Genomic DNA, 18,501 nt, shown 5'->3' with positions numbered 1-18,501 from the left:
TCTCATTTTAAAGGTAGAACCTAAAGAAAACCTTTAAATTTTACTGAAGTAATATGTTAAAGGGTTGCTTCAGATTACTGGATTTAGAAGTTCAAAGCAGATGCATTGGTCTACATGAAACGTGAACATTAAAAGAACGTGTAATCATCTGTTTTTTGTCAGGTTTGTCTTACTGTGATGGGGTAATATTTTCCACAATTTTTCCTCTGCTTTGTTCAATTTTGTAGGACTACTCCTCTTTAGACTTCTTTAATAAGTCTTCTGAACTGTTAAAAACTTGTCTTTCTATGAGCATGGCTATTTCCTCACAAATATTCAGTTTACGCATCCCAGTTATCCCGTAGGGTCTCATCAAGACTAGGTGAGGAGTAGACTTGTCTGAACTGTACTGTAAATCATACTAACCCGTGTTACAGATCAGTCTCAGACAAAATGATCAGTATTTCTGAATGAACCATTAAATGGAATGAACAGAAGGATGTTATGAGATAGTAGATACTAACCAGGAACAAACACGCAGTGCTTTTTGGTTTGTTTTGGTGTACCCAGTTAAATTTTCCTCTGGCCAAAGGAAATTTGTGGTAGATAGGTTATTAAAGAGTTTATTGGGATGCTAAGAATAGGGGATGGCCTTACAGAAGATGTCAACTGGGTGCTCATGATGTTAATTGTAAGGTGTATTACTTGATGTGTCCAAGTTTCAATTGTATCAGCTGGGGTATCCTGATGTAGTAAAGATCCTTATGACTGTGATATGTTTGTGCTGTTGCTTAATCTCCAAAGAGGATGGGAAGATGACAAGTGTATGTTTATGGTGTGAGCTGGAGACTGCTTTATAGTGCCGTTTCTCAGATAATGTGGGACATGCAGTAAGTCACTGAAATACTGTGTTCTTCTAATTTAATAACAGGAGTTAGCATTCTTGCTTTATTCAACTGAAGTGTGGCAATGCTGAATTTATCAGTTTAAAGTATACTTAAGAATCTTTTGATGGAAGAAAATGTTAGACCTGGATCATTGCATTGCATTAGAGATGCATTAGAAATGGGCATTTACCATGCTTTTATGGCTAGGTGGAAGATGGCAGCCAAGTGTTGCATAAGTTAATTCATTTTAATAAATCAGATTCGCTTTGATCACTTTTAGCTGGGGTAATGTCGTAGTTTAAACCCAGTCAGGTAATTCGTTCGCTCACTTCCCCCCCCTTTCTTTCCCTCCCCCTGCTCCCGGAGGGACGGAGAGGAGAATCGAAAAGAATGCAACTCCCACGGGTTGAGATAAGAACAGTTTAGTAACTAAGGTATAACACAGATCACTACTGCTACCACCAATGATAATAATGATAAAGGAAATAACAAGGGAAGAGAATACAACACCTCAGCACCAGCCGACCGATAACTTGCCCCCCCTCAGCCCGACCAAGCACCGACCGATACCTCCTCCAACCCTGCAGTCTCCCAGCCCTTCCGGCTAACTCCCAGTTACCTCCTGGGCATGACGTGCTGTGGTATGGAATACCTCTTTGGTCAGTTTGGGTCAGGTGTCCTGTCTCTGCTTCCTCCCGGCTTCCCCTCCTCCCTGGCAGAGCATGAGGCTCACAAAGTCCTTGGCCAAACCAAAACATCGCTATCAGCTCTGTTCCCGAGCCGAAAGTCAAAACACTGCACTGCACCAGCTACCAAGAAGGGGAAAAATGACTGCTACTGCTGAACCCAGGACATTATCCACCCCTTATTCCATACCATTCATGTCATGCTCAGATCCCACATTTTCAATATACCATCACTCTTATCTCGGTGCACTCTTATCTTAGTGCATGGACCAGTCCCTATAAAGCTGCTGAGTCCATCTGGTCCATGATGTCAGGCTCCATCTCTTGTAACAGTCTTCCAGAGCAGGAGAGACTGTGTGCAGTGTTCACACTCGTGAATAACCTGGGCAATAGTGTCCATTGCTAAGTCCACCCCTCGATCATGAGTCCATCTCTGTGTTGCATCTCTGCTCTGATGGCCTGAAGTGCCATGGGCCCACCAGGCTCAAAATAATTCACTGTCCCCTTCAGCAGTTTCTGCAGCTTGTTGCTGGGGACTCCATACAGCTGCCTTCCATCTCCGATGCTTCCAAAGCACTGGAGGAGCCCAGTGGACTAGATACTTGCCCATACTGTCCCACACACCCTGCCACTCCTGGCTGTCCAGCCTTGGGGAGAACCTCTTGGTCCCCCTGCATCGTCGTCTAACCCCAGACAAGACCCAAACCTGACTCTGCTTAACTTCTGAGATCAGACAAAATGGTTGTGGGTAGAACACATTCTGTGTGTGTGCCAACATGCTGATCCCCATCACAATCAGCAGGCAGGTCCCAAGGATACCCAAAGGCCATTCAAAACCTTCAGAACTCTCAAACGATGCTGCAGTACTTGTCACTGGGGCTGGTGTAGCTGCTGTACTTGTCACTGGGGCTGGTGTAGCTGCTGTGCTTGCCGGCTCTCCCACCGCCAGCTTCTCTTTTCCTGAGTCCAGCTCTTCCTCCTCTGCCTTGCTGGGAAATGCTGCGTGGTCTCCTGGGGCTCGGCGGGCGGCTGCCGGGGAATGCTCTCGGCCGTCGCGGGGCTGGGCTCGGCCGCGGGGCTCGGCTCGGCCGCCGGACTCGGCTCCTCCGCGGGGCTCGGCTCCTCCGCCGCCTTCTCCCGCTGCTCGGCAGCCGCCTCCTTCTGCTCCTCGACCGCCCCGACCTCCTCCACCGGCAGCCGTCCCCTCGCGGCCTCCGGCCCCGCTCCCGCCGCCGCTTGGTGCCCGGGGCCGCTCTCCTGAGCCGCTTCAGCAGCCGCCGGCTCCCGGGGCCGCTCCCCCTCGGCTCCCCGCAGCCTCACGAAGATGGAGAGTAGGGTGAGGGCCAGGACGGTGAAGAGCAGCCGGACGGCCAGGTACAAGTCCACGGCCACGTCCGTCCCGCCCTGCTGCTGGAGCCCGCCCGTATTACAAGCCATTGCCATAAAGCACAGTGAGACAAGAACCTTAGCCCAGGCCCCACACTTGATAAACACTAACACAGCAAATACCGGCTCTACGTAAGTTACAACGGTCTGAAGCTGTGAGATCAAGAGGAACAACTCTGAGGGCCAATAAATCAGCATTGTGATGAGTGACTATTAATCTGGTCAGATCTGTCGTTATCTCAACCCTTCGTGCCCCACATTGGGCGCCAAAAAGAACTGTCATAGTTTAAACCCAGTCAGGTAATTCGTTCGCTCACTTCCCCCCCTTTCTTTCCCTCCCCCTGCTCCCGGAGGGACGGAGAGGAGAATCGAAAAGAATGCAACTCCCACAGGTTGAGATAAGAACAGTTTAGTAACTAAGGTATAACAGAAATCACTACTGCTACCACCAATGATAATAATGATAAAGGAAATAACAAGGGAAGAGAATACATCATCTCACCACCAGCCAACCAATAACTTGCCCCCCTCAGCCCGACCAAGCACCGATCGATACCGCCTCCAACCCTGCAGTCTCCCAGCCCTTCCGGCTCACTCCCAGTTACATCCTGGGCATGACGTGCTGTGGTATGGAATACCTCTTTGGTCAGTTTGGGTCAGGTACCCTGTCTCTGCTTCCTCCCGCCTTCCCCTCCTCCCTGGCAGAGCATGAGGCTCACAAAGTCCTTGGTCAAACCAAAACATCGCTATCAGCTCTGTTCCCAGGCCGAAAGTCAAAACACTGCACTGTACCCGCTACCAAGAAGGGGAAAAATGACTGCTACTGCTGAACCCAGGACAGGTAATTTATAGTTGCAAGCACTATAAAACATAAAATCCTACTTCCTTTATCCAAGAACTTTCTTCTGTCAGATGTATAACTTTATTTCAATAGTAGCTCGTAATTGCAATTGGCAAGAGTAGTATGTCTCTGTAGAAGTGATCATGTTTCATGGCTTCTATGTCATTCTCTGCCTATAAGATAAGAAATTTTTGCCTTTATGCTCTTTGTGGAGAGAAACAGACATCTGTAAAAAGCATAAAGGCAAAAATTAGTGTTTTAAAGGCCATATCATCCTTCCAGATCATAGTTCTCAGGAGCTTTATAAAACCAATCAAGTCTCATTCCTGTCCCCTGTCTTCCTCAGGTTTAGAAGACCATAGAAGGCTGAGTAACTATCCAAGCCTGCTGGTTCTACTCTTGATTCATGTTCTGACTTCCAGGCCCGCACATGAAATGTAAAATGTTTAACATGGGTGATGAAACATCGCTGGTGGTGATTATACAGTTAATTTAAGCCTTGTAAACTGTTGCTGCCACGTGGTGCTTAGCTAATTGGAAGCTGTGACTTTTGGGCAGAGGAAGGGGTTTGGGTTTTGGGGTGGAGGGCGAGAGCTCTGTGAGATTCATTCTGTTTTTGTATTATGAAAGCGTGAACTTGTGAGGTAATTTTGAGATGGAGTGGAAGATGAGATGTGTAGATCATGAGCGGTTAGTGGCTGTACTGGTTGAAGAGGACTGCATACGTGGAAGTGAGTTGTTTGAACCGTGAGGCAGAGGAATTAAATCAGTTTGCAAGAGAGAGGCCTTCATGTTAGATGGGAACTTAGGCAGGATGCTGATTTGGGGCTTATACAGAAAATTGCCTTTACCACAGTGATTTGATAAACTTTTAACATCAGCTTTCCGTATCACCTGTGGTTGTGTTGCTTTTGGATCATTGTGCTACAGTTGATGATGTTCCCTTCCCAGCACATCCTTTTTCTTTTTTCATTTTTTTAAATATGGTTCTGTGTATCACTTAGCAAGACTTCCTAATTGTAGTCTGGGGTTTGTTGCAGCACTGCCTTGTTTTGAAAATGTTGCCCTTCATTGGCTCAGAACACAGACTGGTCGTGTGTCCTGAGAGAAAAAGAACTCTCTGAAGAGTGAACTCTCTTAAGAACTCTCTTAAGCCCTTTAAGGCTTGTTGTTCCGTGGAGAAACAGAAATTTTTCAAGCCAGAATCTGTCCTGGAATTTTAAAAAATACAAGTGTGAAGTGTGGAAAGGGCGTTGTCTTTTAAAAACAGCTGCTATGCTGCACTGCAATATAAAATCCAGTGCTGGAGCACCCCCGTTTGAGCTGTTGCAGTAATGACTCAGATACTGTTTGAAATCCTGCGCATTTAGATGTTGTGTGTGCTAAAGGCTTTGTTTCAAGCCTGCTGCTAGGCACCACTATTTTTAGTACCTGACCACTGCTATTTCAATACCTAATGCAGTAGCAATCTGCTAAAATGCAGAATATGGAATATGGTGTACCTCTTCGTACATTAATAGGTGATACTTTGTGTATGGGTTACAGGGCCTTTTTAGTAATATCTGAAATAGGTTCATTTGGACTTTGAGGATATGCCCAGTTGATTACCTGGTGCTTTGGACCACCACAAAGAGACTGAGGCTGATGTATGCTGGAGCTTTACATTTGATTACATGCAGCTAATTACCTGATGAAATTTGTTTGAACTGTTTCTTTTTTTTTTTTTTTTTTTGCAGGGGAAAGGTAATTTAAAATGCTTGGGAGCAGGCATGTGGTTTTATTTAAAGCAGGAGAAAATGAACTATTCTGAACTTAGTCTATGACTGCAATGAGAGTTGTGCTAGCGTGGAAAACAGATAGGAACTGTACAGCTGGATTCTGCTGATACGGCATTAGGCAGAGCACCATGGTGTCAATATGCAATACTGAGCCTCTCAGGCAATGCAGTTGGTTTCAGGGCCAAGATACATTGGGGGTGCTGGAAGGACACTATACAAGTGTAAGAGTATAAGATAAAATAAACAGAGTATCTTCCATTTTGTTCCTGGTGCTTGGAGTTCTGTCAGCTTGTTCTCTGCATCCAAACCTTCCCTTCTTTTTCCTTGAAGTTTTCCAATAATCAACCAGTATTTAAAAAATCCCAAAAAGCAAACCAAAACCAAAACCAAAACACAGCTGTTCTTAGAAGTTGAAAAAAATAGTATTCTGTTAAAGCTGCAACTGCTTCTCCAGTGTTGCTTCTGTAGTTGCACTTGCTTACATTTGCAAAATTCCAAGGGTCTTCTCACCAACAGTGAATGAACATTGAAATAGAGTGAACAGGATCTTGTATCACTGGATTGTGTTTTAACTGTCATTGGAGCTAGGGCTTTTCTCAGCATCCACAAAATCTCTTATGTTAGTAGTGGAAATATTTTTACTTTTTCCTAGTGAGATCCTTACTAACAGTGTTAATTTTCATTGAGCCAATGTATCTCATGTGAATTTTATCTTAACTTTTCCACAAATGTTCTATAGCAGTGGAAGAACATTTCTGTGACACAGTGTAACCGGACCTGACAAATTAGAACTTCAGAGTCACTACATGCTATTGCTTTAGTATTTATGAGGCACGAGCCCATGCAGTGTTGAGAAGCTACAGTACAGTGTGTGTCTAGATAAATAGCTTGTCTATGTATGCTGTATGGGCATTGGCAATTACAGTTGGTTTGAGACAGCTATGATAAATTGCAGAAACATGGGTAGCCTCCGTTCCAGAATTGAATGTGTAGTGCTTGAATATAACATGCAGAAGTCACAGCGGCTACATTCATTTCAAGATAGATGTAATGCGCCAAAGCCATCCAGATAGTGAAAGCAAAGCCGCAGCTGTCATACTAAAAGGGAATTACTGAGCTTTATGGATTCTAGATCTGATGACACCCAGCCACCATACACTTGAAATGAGTGCCAGAATGGTTATTTCATTGCAATTCACAAGAAAGTTGAAGGTTGCTGACAGCCGAGTATCTTGGCTTGAACCATGACCAGCAAAATATAACAGTAGCAGTCAACTGTTTGGGAAAGGTCAGAGAATACCCGTAAGATCTTTATGGTTCTGCTGTCCATTTCTGTATGAGCAACATACCAAAACTGGCTGCAGCCTACAATTTACAGTTAAAATAGCATGTCTGCTACTCTCCAGCCTGCCTGAACTCCAGTGTTTCCAGTAAAGCCCTGAACATGTTTCATCACGATTTCCCTGGCAGTTTGCTTCTGTCCTGGTCCAGGGAAAGCTGTGTGTGAGAAAATAAGAGAGCACAAGTCTTATGAGGAGCAGCTGAGGGAATTGGGGTTATTTGGTCTATAGAAAAGGAGGCCTGGGAGGGACCTTATTGCTCCCTGCAATTGAGTGACTGTCATCTCTTCTCCCAAGTGACAAGTAACAGGAAGAGAGGAAATGGCTTCAAGTTGCACCAGGGGAGGTTTCAGCTGGACCTTAACGAAAGATTTCTTCACCAAAAGGGTTGACAAGCCCTGGAACAGGCTGCCCAGGGCAGTTGTGGAGTCTCCTCTTTTTCCCCTCCATTGGCATGGATCGATTTGTCTTAGAAGCAGTCTTCTGTAAACAATGCTCAGAAGTGACTGATATAAGCTGTCCCAGGTTTTATTACCCACTTTCATACAGATACCATCAGTGCAGTACCAGGATACAGTTAACAACATTCAGGCAGTAGACAAACAGTGCCATCAACAGAGAGAGAAACAGGTAAACCAAGAGCCTGTGGCACAGTCAAAAGAGCTTTCAGAGAAGCGTCTTCTGTAAATACAGGACTTTAATGAAGTGTTTCACTATTTTACAGTTTTTGTGGCAGTAATGGGTTGACTGATATTGACAGGATGCACCTGTGCTCTTTGCTTTCAGGTGGACACTCAAGTGCAGATGCCATAGTGCCACAAAGGTGTCTTTTAAGGTTGCCAAAGTACCCCAAAGGCTTATGATTTTAGGGGATTTGTAGCTATTCTGTAATTATTCTATTTAGTTAATACAAAGTGAAAAAAAAACTCTGGAATATTGTGGTTGTGACAATCTCTTACTCCAGGCTGAGTAACTGTTTATCTTGTCTCTGAAACTCTGTGGTAATTTTAGTGCTGTCTGAATACTGCACTTTAGTCTGACCTGAAGTGTAAAAAAAAGCCCAAAACCCCAGCTCCCGAAGCCCCCAAAACAACAACAACAGCAACAAAATCCCCATGCTATATTACGTTAAAATATGCAAGAAAATCATCTACTCTGGGTACCAGAAAAAATAGGTATGTACTAACTTTGCTTTGTGCATGTTTTTAGAGGCCATATTAGAGACTGTATATTACATTCCTCTCTTTGTAAATATAAAATATATATATAAAATATAAAAACACTGTAACTCTGCAGTATAATACCTCATGCTATAAATCACTATGCTATATGCCTCCAGACCTACAGTTAACTGTCTGAACTTTTACAGTGTCCAAGTTCTCACTATTGCTAACACTGGTTCTGAGCTTCCATATTTGCCATTTCACTCCTAACATAACAATAGCAGAGCTAAGAATACTGAAGCTAAGCATCCTACTGCAACCACCTGCACATGAAATACCTATTTGTAGAGGTAGGCAGGCTTCTGCAGTCTGTATATGCACACATTTCTATAACCTGGCTGAAGGGGTCAGCCAGTTAGACTGTGATTGTTGTGGGTTCCTTACAACGGAACTAAAAATTCCCACAGAAGAACTAAACAACAACAATAAACAAATATCATTCCCCTTCCCACTGCCCCCCAGTTGAAGTTAAAACACTTGAAGAGATCTAAAAGACTGCTCAAACCTTTGAGGTGGTGTGGGGAATGCTCCTGTTACCCCTTCATTTAATGAGCAGAGGTAACAGGGATAAGTAGTAACAGGTAGATTGCCTTGTGGCAAAACAATGCATTTTAACTGCTAAGAAAGAAACAATGCAAACTCCACAGTGAAATACAGGTTCGTTCCTGCCAGTTCTAACAGACATAGAGAGATACAGATAAAGAGAGAGAATATAAATAAGGGAAGTGAATAGAACAGGTTTTATTTTGGGGCCTCAATAAATCAGTCAAGTGGGACATACACAATTTCTTTAAGCTTTTTGTAAGCATGGCTATTCTATAATTCATACTGCCTAATATGCATGAAAGTATTTGTGTGAATGTGAGTTGTCCTTCACTTTTAATGAGAGAGTTTTAAGAGATGTCTGTCTAAGGAGCCTCTGGTGCTTACAGTACAATGGATCAATTTCTCCACAAAATAATTATAATAAAATGCTCTGTAACCTAGAGACAACAATAAACTGAGTTATCTACAATAGCTGCAAACCATTAATGCCTACAGAGTTCATGGGTGGGCAGCTCTCATAAGCTGGAAAACCAATTCAGACTCCTTGCACCAGAGATACATGAGGGAGTCAAATAAAGAGGATATTAGGGAAGACCCTTTTATTCCCTATATCACTGTGATTTCTCCTCAGTGCAAGCTTTGGAGGGCTGAATAACAACTATCTATTCAGTTCTTGAAGTCTGTTCAGCAGATACCATCATTACATGCAGTGTGAAATGGTATCGGCAACTGCATCTCATAACAGAACATGAATAGATTTCTATTCCTGTGTAGATAAACATGGAAGAAATAGCTTTAATTTAAAGCAAGTAAGAACTCCAGCACTAATACTGATATTTATTATCATCCTCATTTACACAGTGCTATTCATCTATGATAAATAAAGGTGTAAAGTTCTAATATATAAAGCATTTAATAGTGCTTTACACAGATGGATAAGCATAATTTTCTATTCCTATATTGAACGCTTTTCACTCTTTTGGCCAGCTTTGAACAACTGGACAGCTTCTTTTGGGGTGGTAGACACTTCTGCTGGAATTTTTCCTGAAGAGATTATCAGATCTGAAAATTGGGTCTTAAACTGGTCATAGTGAACTCTCCTGATGACATTGTGCCTTGAAATGGCTTCCTGAGTGCCCTGGCACTAAGCACCTAACAAGAGGTACCTCACTGGAAGGTTTTTCATACAGTTCCCTGAAAGTTTTGCCTGTGTGAAGACAATAGGATTTTCCACAGAATTGACTGTGGTGAAATAGCTAATATAATTACATAATGAATCTATCTCACCAAGGAATTTTATTGAAGTAGATGCTATTATCACAACTGTCCTACTGTAGGCTTAATTACAGATTTAAACTAACAGTGTGTGTGGCTTTAAACTAACATAGTAAAATACAGTAAATGGTTCTAACTTGCTAACATGTAGAGAGAAAGGTATTTCCAGTTGACGGGGGAAGGAACATCACAGGATTTATACCAACTATGGAGACAGTAAACAAGACCAAGGATGCCAGCTTTCAAGATAGCAGAGTGGCATCCAACATGGAGCAGAACAGAAGCAAAGACATACCAGCTGCTAACTCAGCACTGGGACCTTGCAAACATGAGCAAGGACTGAGGTCATTCAGTAAACACAGTGAGCAACCATCAGAGACCCCCACTCAGCAAGAAAGAGCACATGTAATTAGGATGCAAATATTATAATTAGTTCATGGAAATATCATGAATATGTAAATAATCTCATGGAAAATTTGTTAATATGCATGAATATGCTAAATATACAGCTGCTGCCGGCAAGTAATGGGGGCATTCACCTTTGCAAAACAATTTGCATGTGCACCCAGTGCTGCAATGAAGAATGCTGCTCTCTAAACTCCAAATTGAGTCTTAGAGAGTTTCTCTGGCCAATTTTTACAGTAGCACTACATGGTCCTAATGGCTTCATTCAAGCATTAGAGGTTTTGGAACTGGATTTTACAGTATGGGAAATTATATTTTGAAATTTGAAAAAAATATGAAGAAATTACAGCTTCAGTTTGAATTGACTTGTCCCATGAAATTTGGTCCAGATGTCAAGAGTACCAGCTGGTTTTGCTTGAGGTAGTCTTGGGGAGCAAACAAACACTCATGCTCAGTTTGTTCTGGCTTACTGCTTAGCTCCATTTTCAGATGAGGATGAACAACTCTTGAAGGCAGTTTCACTGTCAGGCTCATCAAGGCTTTTTGGCTGATCTCCATGCTAGTGTAGTCACTCAAGAGTGGTACGGTAATGGAAATGATTCCCTCTTTTTCACTTGTTACTACTTCTTCAGGGATTTCTTTCTGCTTTAGGCTTATGTCTAAGTTATTGCTAGGTTCTTCTGACTGGTCAGTGTTACATTTGCTGTCTTCTCCACCATCTGTAAAGAGGTCTAACTTCAAAGAAGCCTTTGTCTCATGCTCGATGACATAAAGACTGGTGGTAGCATTGTCTGACAGGGCCTGAAGCAGTGACCTTGAAATAGGTTTCCAATTAATCTGCAAAACAAAGCAGGGAGAAAGAATAGTTTTAGTGTCACAGAATCATAGAATAGTTAGGGTTGGAAAGGACCTTAAGATCATCAAGTTCCAACCCCCCTGCCATGGGCAGGGACACCTCACACTAAACCATCTCACCCAAGGCTCTGTCCAGCCTGGCCTTGAACACTGCCAGGGATGGAGCATTCACAGCTTCCTTGGGCAGCCCATTCCAGTGCCTCACCACCCTAACAGTAAAGAACTTCTTCCTTGTATATAATTTAAACTTCCCCTGTTTAAGTTTGAAACCATTAGCCCTTGTCCTGTCATTACAGTCCCTGATGAAGAGTCCCTCCCCAGCATCCTTGTAGGCCCAATACTCATATGTCATACTTTCGTGAAATGCAATTGTCAATTTACTGAAATAAATAACAAAAAGATAAGAGACAGGCAGCCTGATCCTACCTATATAATATGGTAATACATTTAATCTCATCTTCATTGATTTTAGGAAATTGAGGGAAAAAGATTGATTTCACTAACTCAGAGGACCATCTTCTCCTCTCCCAAACTAAATAAAGTTTTTCTTGCGTTCATGTGTGATTGGGACGAAATGTAGTGATGGTAAAATGTAGGCTTCTATTCTGCTATTCTGAAAGTTTAACAAACGTGTTACTATAAAAAGGTGGCAGCTTGAACTGTACAGCAGGTGAACGAGCTTTATCTACCAGCTGCTGCTACTGTTTTTTTTATTCAGCTTAATGCCATCTTGTGGTCCAAAGGTTAAATGAGTACCTTGGGTTACAAGTTTTTGCAACTTCTACATGATTCAAAGGAGAACAGTTTGTAAAACTTCTTTTCCACTTTGATCGTTCTGCTGTGTTTGCCCACTTTTGCCAAAAAGTTCTTTAAATTATTGCCAAGCTGGTAAGTTCTCTGGTATAACTATTTGCTTTCTTTTTAGCGCTTTTTTTTTTTTCCCCCTCCTCAGCTGTTCTAAATTTGTTAAAATTGTTATGGTTCTTTTGCAAGAAATAAAATTGTATTGGTTTTAATTTTCTTTCTTTTTACAATTTGTATTCTAACTTGGAAATTAGTATGCTATTCTTGGAATTCTCAGTAATCCCACATAAAATATCTCTATATTTCTCTTGTAATGGGTTAAGTAGACACCTCCGCATGGTCAGATTTTGCCTTGTTTTAAATAAGGACCTGTGTGATATGTACCTCCATTATTGTATTTATTATGAACAGCAGCCCAAACTCTACACCTACCAAATCTAAAATAAGCTCTGTGTGAGCTTCTGTCTGAAAGAGGCAATGATGGATGAAGAGAAAGCATCATCTTTGAAGAATCTTGTCTAACCATGAAGAACAGGACACTGACAGGGTGGCTGGCTGTCCATCTTGGTCCCTGTAGTTCATTTTCCTGGGCTCTGCGTCTGACTGAATGGAGAGGGTTCCCAATTCTTCCTACTGCTCTGTACTGTGGGATGTTATCACTGCCTTTGGTTGCAATAAAGAATGCTCTGTGTGGATTTAAAGTACAAATTTTCTTGCCACCTCTCTGTACTATATATGTGTGTCTGTCAAGAGCTGCTACATTGCTCAACTAACCTGATGGGGTTCAGTCTTGAAACAACCTGCAAATAGAATAAATATACAGAATATAATAAGGTTTACTCCCTGCCTCCATTTTACAAAGCTCATTCTGGGAATACTTTTCTCCACGTTTCATGAAATGTTCATAATATCAGATTACTTCTAGGGAATATGTCTGGAATATATCTTTATTGTACGGTCTTCTCACATAGACTTTTTCTGCTTTCCACCAAACTCTTACCTGATACCTGTAATTTCTGTTTCTGCTGTGTTATCAACCTTACCATATTAATCTACCAGTCTTGGCTAATACAGACTTCATTTTCTTTTATAGTTGCTTTGCTTCTGTAGGAATAGCTTAATGCATTTTAAACAGGTGTATTTTGCTCTTGGATTATTTGCTTTTGAGCTACAAGTGCCAAATAAAGCTCTGGCCTGCCAGAAAAATCAAAGCGATTTAGAAGAGGGAAGCAAAAATATAATGGTTGGTGGTCTGAGACTCGGGAGATAAACTGAGGTGCTTCTTCAGTCCTGAAATTCAGGTACCTTTTCCAAAACACATGTGAAAGCCATGGGCAAGATTTGAACAAGCTTCTGAACCATGGTGTCTGTTGACTAGTAGGTGGTCCTCAGCCAGCTACCAGCTGACCAGGCAAAGCCCCTGGATTGCTCTTAAAGCAGGTAGAGGCTGAAGGGTGAGAAACAGATATCACAAAATACCGTTTACACGGCCTTCACTGGGAGAGTTCTATGGAATTAGGCTGCAATGTTAATTTGTATTTTGTGTAACTTGTACTTAATTATCGGTTCTGTTGGTGGAAACTGACTGGATAGAAAACCTGAATTTCTCTCTTTGGTTTCCATCTCCACCCATTCAACTTGGCTTTGTTCTTCTATCAACCGTACCTTTTAATACACTCTATCCTGTTCTAAACAAAGTCTGAGAAGAGTTACGAAATTAAAAACTGCCTACAGCCTCTGGCTAAACAACACTAAACCCTCCCCAGTCCTGTATTTCTAGTATTACCGTAGCTTCCCAACTGTTGATATTAGGCATTTGCTGGGGTAAAGTGTGAAAAGACCAGTAACTAGCATTACTGATTAATCACTAGAAGGATCTCCTTTGTGTATTTTTTCACACCATCAGAAGAGCACTTGCCATATTTTGGAGTGCACTGCTGTTTCTTGGACTTGGTACACTGGGCCAGCATGATATTTTCAGCCTGTAAAGAAATATTTAAATTTATTTTCAGGTTAATTGACGTATTCTGTTCATTTAAATTAACTGCCATTTATATGCAAAATTTTATTGGTATTTTCATAATCATAAGACCAAGATGTTCTATGATGACTATTAAGCATAATGCCAATTAAAAAGAGAAGACCAAGCTTGGTAGTCTACACCGAATGCTGAGTTAGTGACAATTAGAATCTTTGCTTGAAGACAAAGGAGCTGTGACAGGAGCTGTTAATGTCTCTTTCTATACATTTAATCACTGTATTTTCCTAATTTTCTCATTTCCACAAAACCTCCGTCTTCCTTGAGGACTTTGGGACACTCAGGAAATGTTTGTTTTAGTAAATATTTGCTCCTGGGCTTCTGCTTAGAAGCTTACTTTCCCTCCAAGAAAGAGCAAGCAAGCTATTGCTGTTCTTATTTTTGGTGCAGTGACACTGGTGGTCTTGCAGAAGGTCTCCCTGGTACCTTCAGACCAGAACAGGGGTACATCACAGCTCCTGCTCTTTCCTAATCATTTTGAATTTGGCTTTTTCTGGGAAGGGGTTTGTAAGGTAGAGCTGAGTTTTTCAATAGAGGTGTTCAAATGAGTTTCAGCTGGCTGAAAGGTCTTCCATCAGAACCCTTTTCTTCATGCTGCTTCATTGCATTGAAGGGTCCAGAATGAAAACTGGCAACAAGCTGCTATGTTCTCCAGCCACCTTGATCCCCTGCCATCATGGGTACTATCTCAGGCATTGTCCTCTGTGTCCCTTCCCAAGCAGACAGGCTGCAATGGTGACCTGACTATTATTCCCACTGCCCTGGGATTCTGGTCCTGGCCCCAGTCTGGGAGGGTCTAGCTGTAATTTCCCTATGGAGGGGCAACAGAGGGGTTTGATGGGAATTTCAGAAGGAGTTTCTGCTGAGCTGACTGGTCCCATTGGCACCAGTTCACCCCTGGCTGCTCATGCATGGCTTCTGTGGGAGTGGAAGAAGATAATCTCTTGGCATTTTTGAGGTGATCTCCCTGTCAGTAGCTGCTCTCAGAACACCGCTCTTTGAGTTTTGCCCAATGACTCATGTCCACAGGCAAAAACTCAACACAGCTGTGAGACTGTGGGAGGCTGTGTAGCCCATCACCTTGCCTTAGTGTTGGCTTCAGTGTTGCCTGGTTTTCAAATCAAACCTGGATTTCATTAGCTGAAATGTACTTTGCCTCTGTTTAGCCTGTGGTTTGAGGTGAAGCCTGAGGTTGTAGAGTTACTGGTTCTCTGATCTAAGTGAAACTTCTGTGTAAGTCTCAGAAGCTGTTGTCAAAGACACTAGATCAGATGTAAAGCAACTTAAAGCAAAATCTGAAAAGACAGTGGACAGGTGTCTTAATGTGGAATGCAGCCTGTCTCCCAATGGCAAGGGCAGGAGTTTAGCCTGATACATAAGCTGAAGTGAGCTATATCTTGCCATACAGTTTTCAAGCTATGGTTTGTGCCATCTATCTGTTCTGTCCTTCAGCAGCTGTGTTTTCAGCTTCTGAGGCTGGTGCTTTATAAAAAGTAGAAGAAGGGAGTGTAATGTTCTAGGACACCAAAACAATAGTATGAATAGCTGTAGGAAACTAGGCTTATCAGAAAATGAACATTAGAACCCATTACTATGCAAACCATTTTTCTTATATGCCCCTCATATTGCACCTCAGATTAATTTGAGGGATGTGTATGTGTATACTTTATTACTACAGAGAACAACATCTCCAAAAATAAGAGGACCTCATCCATATCTTACTATGGATGAGGCACCCTAGTTATTCTCTTTTCTTCCTACTCATCCACCTATTACTACTTCTCATTATGTGCTTATGTGCATAATTCATACAGTTGACATCCAAGTGTGTTTGCAGGAAACTGCTTAGATAGCAACATCAATTTGTGTATGCCACACAATGGAATTTCTTTTTGTATTTCAATAGAAGAGATGATTATCAGTTGGGAATGAAAGTGCAAAATAATCGAATGCATGCTTTTTCCATATATATAACCCATTTCCCACTGTGAAGAATGGTCCTCACTCTTTTCAAGGGTGTTTGAGACAGGAGGCAGTCAGATAACGGTATTAAAAGTGAAAGATTATAGATTTTGAGAAACTAATTTAATCAGCTTATAGTAGTTTGCAATTGCTCTTACTTTGTAAATGCATAGTGTGGTGTGGCTTTTGTGTTGTGTGCTTTCTGACTTGGATTGCTTTTAATGACAAAAAAGGCCCAGTGCTATGAAACTCAGGGTAAAACAAACTGGAAATGCTGCTAACAACTTCAGTCAATATTCCCTTACCTTTTAAGCAGCAGAGAACAAGTGAGAGGTGCAAAAACCAGAATGAATATTGTGCTGAAGCAAAGGCCAGTCACAAAACCTTCAAATTCTCCTTTATCTGATGGGAAATAGAGAGATTGAATCAGCTTTATGGTATCAAGTATAGGAAGACTATTTGCCTACCCAAGAGAAGTATTTCAAACAGAAGTCAAACCTTACACATGTTCTGGGGTGCCTGTAAGTGAAACCTAGTTAAAACAAGACCCAAGTTTTCTGGGGGGTCTGAGGCTTTCAGGTTTGTATTTTTAAATACCTAGATTTATGTGCTGAATTATTAACCCTGCTATTCAAAGACAAACACGTTACAAAACCCGAAGTATTCCTAATCCCGATGCTATTAGGTGAGCTCTATGTTGTTTAACATCTCAAGACCCTAATGAAGGTCTGACTTCATGAGAAACTAGTTGAGTGAAAATGTTTTTTAATCTCTTTCAGGTTTTAGTAGCAGGGCTTGGGTGTTTGGGTGAGATCCTACCTGGTCCTGATAATAAGAATATGGTTTGTGTAGTTGGTAGGTGCCACAGTTTCCCTGTTGGATACATTGTGACAATTTTATCTGCAGTCAGTTGTTTGTCAATCCTTGCTGCAAACCTGCATTTCCTATTGCCTATGTTAATACCTGTTTGAGATAACTTCTCATCGCACCCCCAAAAGAGATAAATGAGGTAAATTGCTTAAAACTTTGCTGAAGGTTGATAATGTCCTGCTCACTGTGAGCAGGGACAGCAGTGCTGCTCACACAGGAGCCAAAGCAATATGCCGTCTGAAGAGTGGGTTGGGTTGAGGCATTCTTTACAGATAGCTAAATCAAAAGGTTCAGAGTAACTCCAGGAAAGTGTGGTCAGTATGCGATTGTGTTGCAGATACTGACAAGCCATATTTGCAAAAAGGCCGCTTGCTTTTCCTTTTCCTTCCTACCTACCAACAAAACTTCTTTTTTTTCAATGAGCTACTTAATTATGCTTTAAAAGGTACTTGAAAACCTGCAAATTGCTTTGTTGCTGAAAAAGCTTTTATGACAAAGAAACCTGAGGTTGTTTTAATGGATTAAGTAACACATGGCATGTTGGGGAGGTGTAAAATATTAAACATAATGCTTAAACTCAGTGTAATTACTTGAATTTTCAAAATGTTGCATTAAGTTAACTATGCGTTTTTGTAACTTCCTTGAAATATTCAATCCTATCCTCTGTGTGTTCAATATCCTGTTCTATGTGTTCAATAAGATACATGGAATGAAGTCCTGCAGAAAAGCTGCCGTGGAGACACTTTCATTTCTTGTGTTGAAGGGAGAAAGGATTGGGGGTGTGGGGCAGAAACTCTTGATTCCAAGAAATATTTTTAATTTATTTTACTTTTCTTTCTGCTTCACCCTTTTGACTATTCAGCTGTTTGTATTTACACCTCCATCACTTAATACAAAAAAGCTGTAGCCATTTTCATACTTCTGTCTCTGAATTTCACAGGTTACTTTTCCTGTGCCTGATATCATCTTAGTTTGCTCTTTTATTGTCTTTTTTTGTTTAGAAAGCTCCAATTGAATGAAGCTGTGGTAAAACTGAAAAAAGTCTACTGCAATGTCAGATTTAGTTTAGTTTTAGCACCTGATAAGGTGCTAAAAATGTCTGAGAAGCCATGCATAGGCAACCCTGTATGATTGCAAATTATGAGACTTTATAAATGGAAGTGTATTGATCTTAGCCTATCCAGGCACCCTTGAAAAATAAAACTTTTGCCAGCAAACTGTAGGGCTTCTTTGATAAAATGTACTTAAATTATTAAAACACAGGATACTTTGATTAGCTGTCACCCACAATAGGAGCAATTGAAAAAGACTTCTATTTTTTAATTGTTAATGGCTTAGGGAACTGGAAACCAATTTTACATGATTGCTCAGGGGTTTGCCAAGAGCAAAGACTAGTGAACCTCCTTAGTCACAAGCAGAATATTTAAAATGCTGAAATCTATGACAGGAGTCAGTAATAAATAAAGGTATGTGCATATAGCTAGCATAAAGAGGTCAGAAAACATTTCAGAGATGAGGAGATCCAGCTAAGTCTTTCCTGCATGTTAGGTAATGAAGTACAGGCAGAGTTGCTCTGTGATGCATAGTTTACCTGTCACAAAGGAACAGCTTTGTGTGTTTGCAATC

General features: G+C 41.5%; 1 protein-coding gene across 1 annotated transcript in view; it reads right to left on the bottom strand.

Moving 5' to 3' along the window:
* Positions 1–10,697: 10,697 nt before the first annotated feature.
* Positions 10,698–18,501, bottom strand: part of LOC133280816 (interleukin-31 receptor subunit alpha-like) — a 29,102-nt gene continuing 21,298 nt past the window's right edge. The window contains exons 13-15 of the mRNA XM_061475783.1: positions 16,311–16,407; positions 13,924–13,987; positions 10,698–11,183 (exon numbers count right to left, since the gene is read on the bottom strand). Coding sequence (XP_061331767.1) covers positions 10,698–11,183; positions 13,924–13,987; positions 16,311–16,407 — 647 coding nt within the window. The remainder of the gene's footprint in view (positions 11,184–13,923; positions 13,988–16,310; positions 16,408–18,501) is intronic.

The sequence above is a fragment of the Pezoporus flaviventris genome, unplaced genomic scaffold, assembly GCF_033815535.1.
Source record: "Pezoporus flaviventris isolate CSIRO_AGI_PZ_B2104156 unplaced genomic scaffold, CSIRO_AGI_Pfla_v1 ptg000090l, whole genome shotgun sequence".
NCBI lineage: Eukaryota > Metazoa > Chordata > Aves > Psittaciformes > Psittacidae > Pezoporus > Pezoporus flaviventris.
This window is presented reverse-complemented; position numbering and strand designations above follow the sequence as displayed.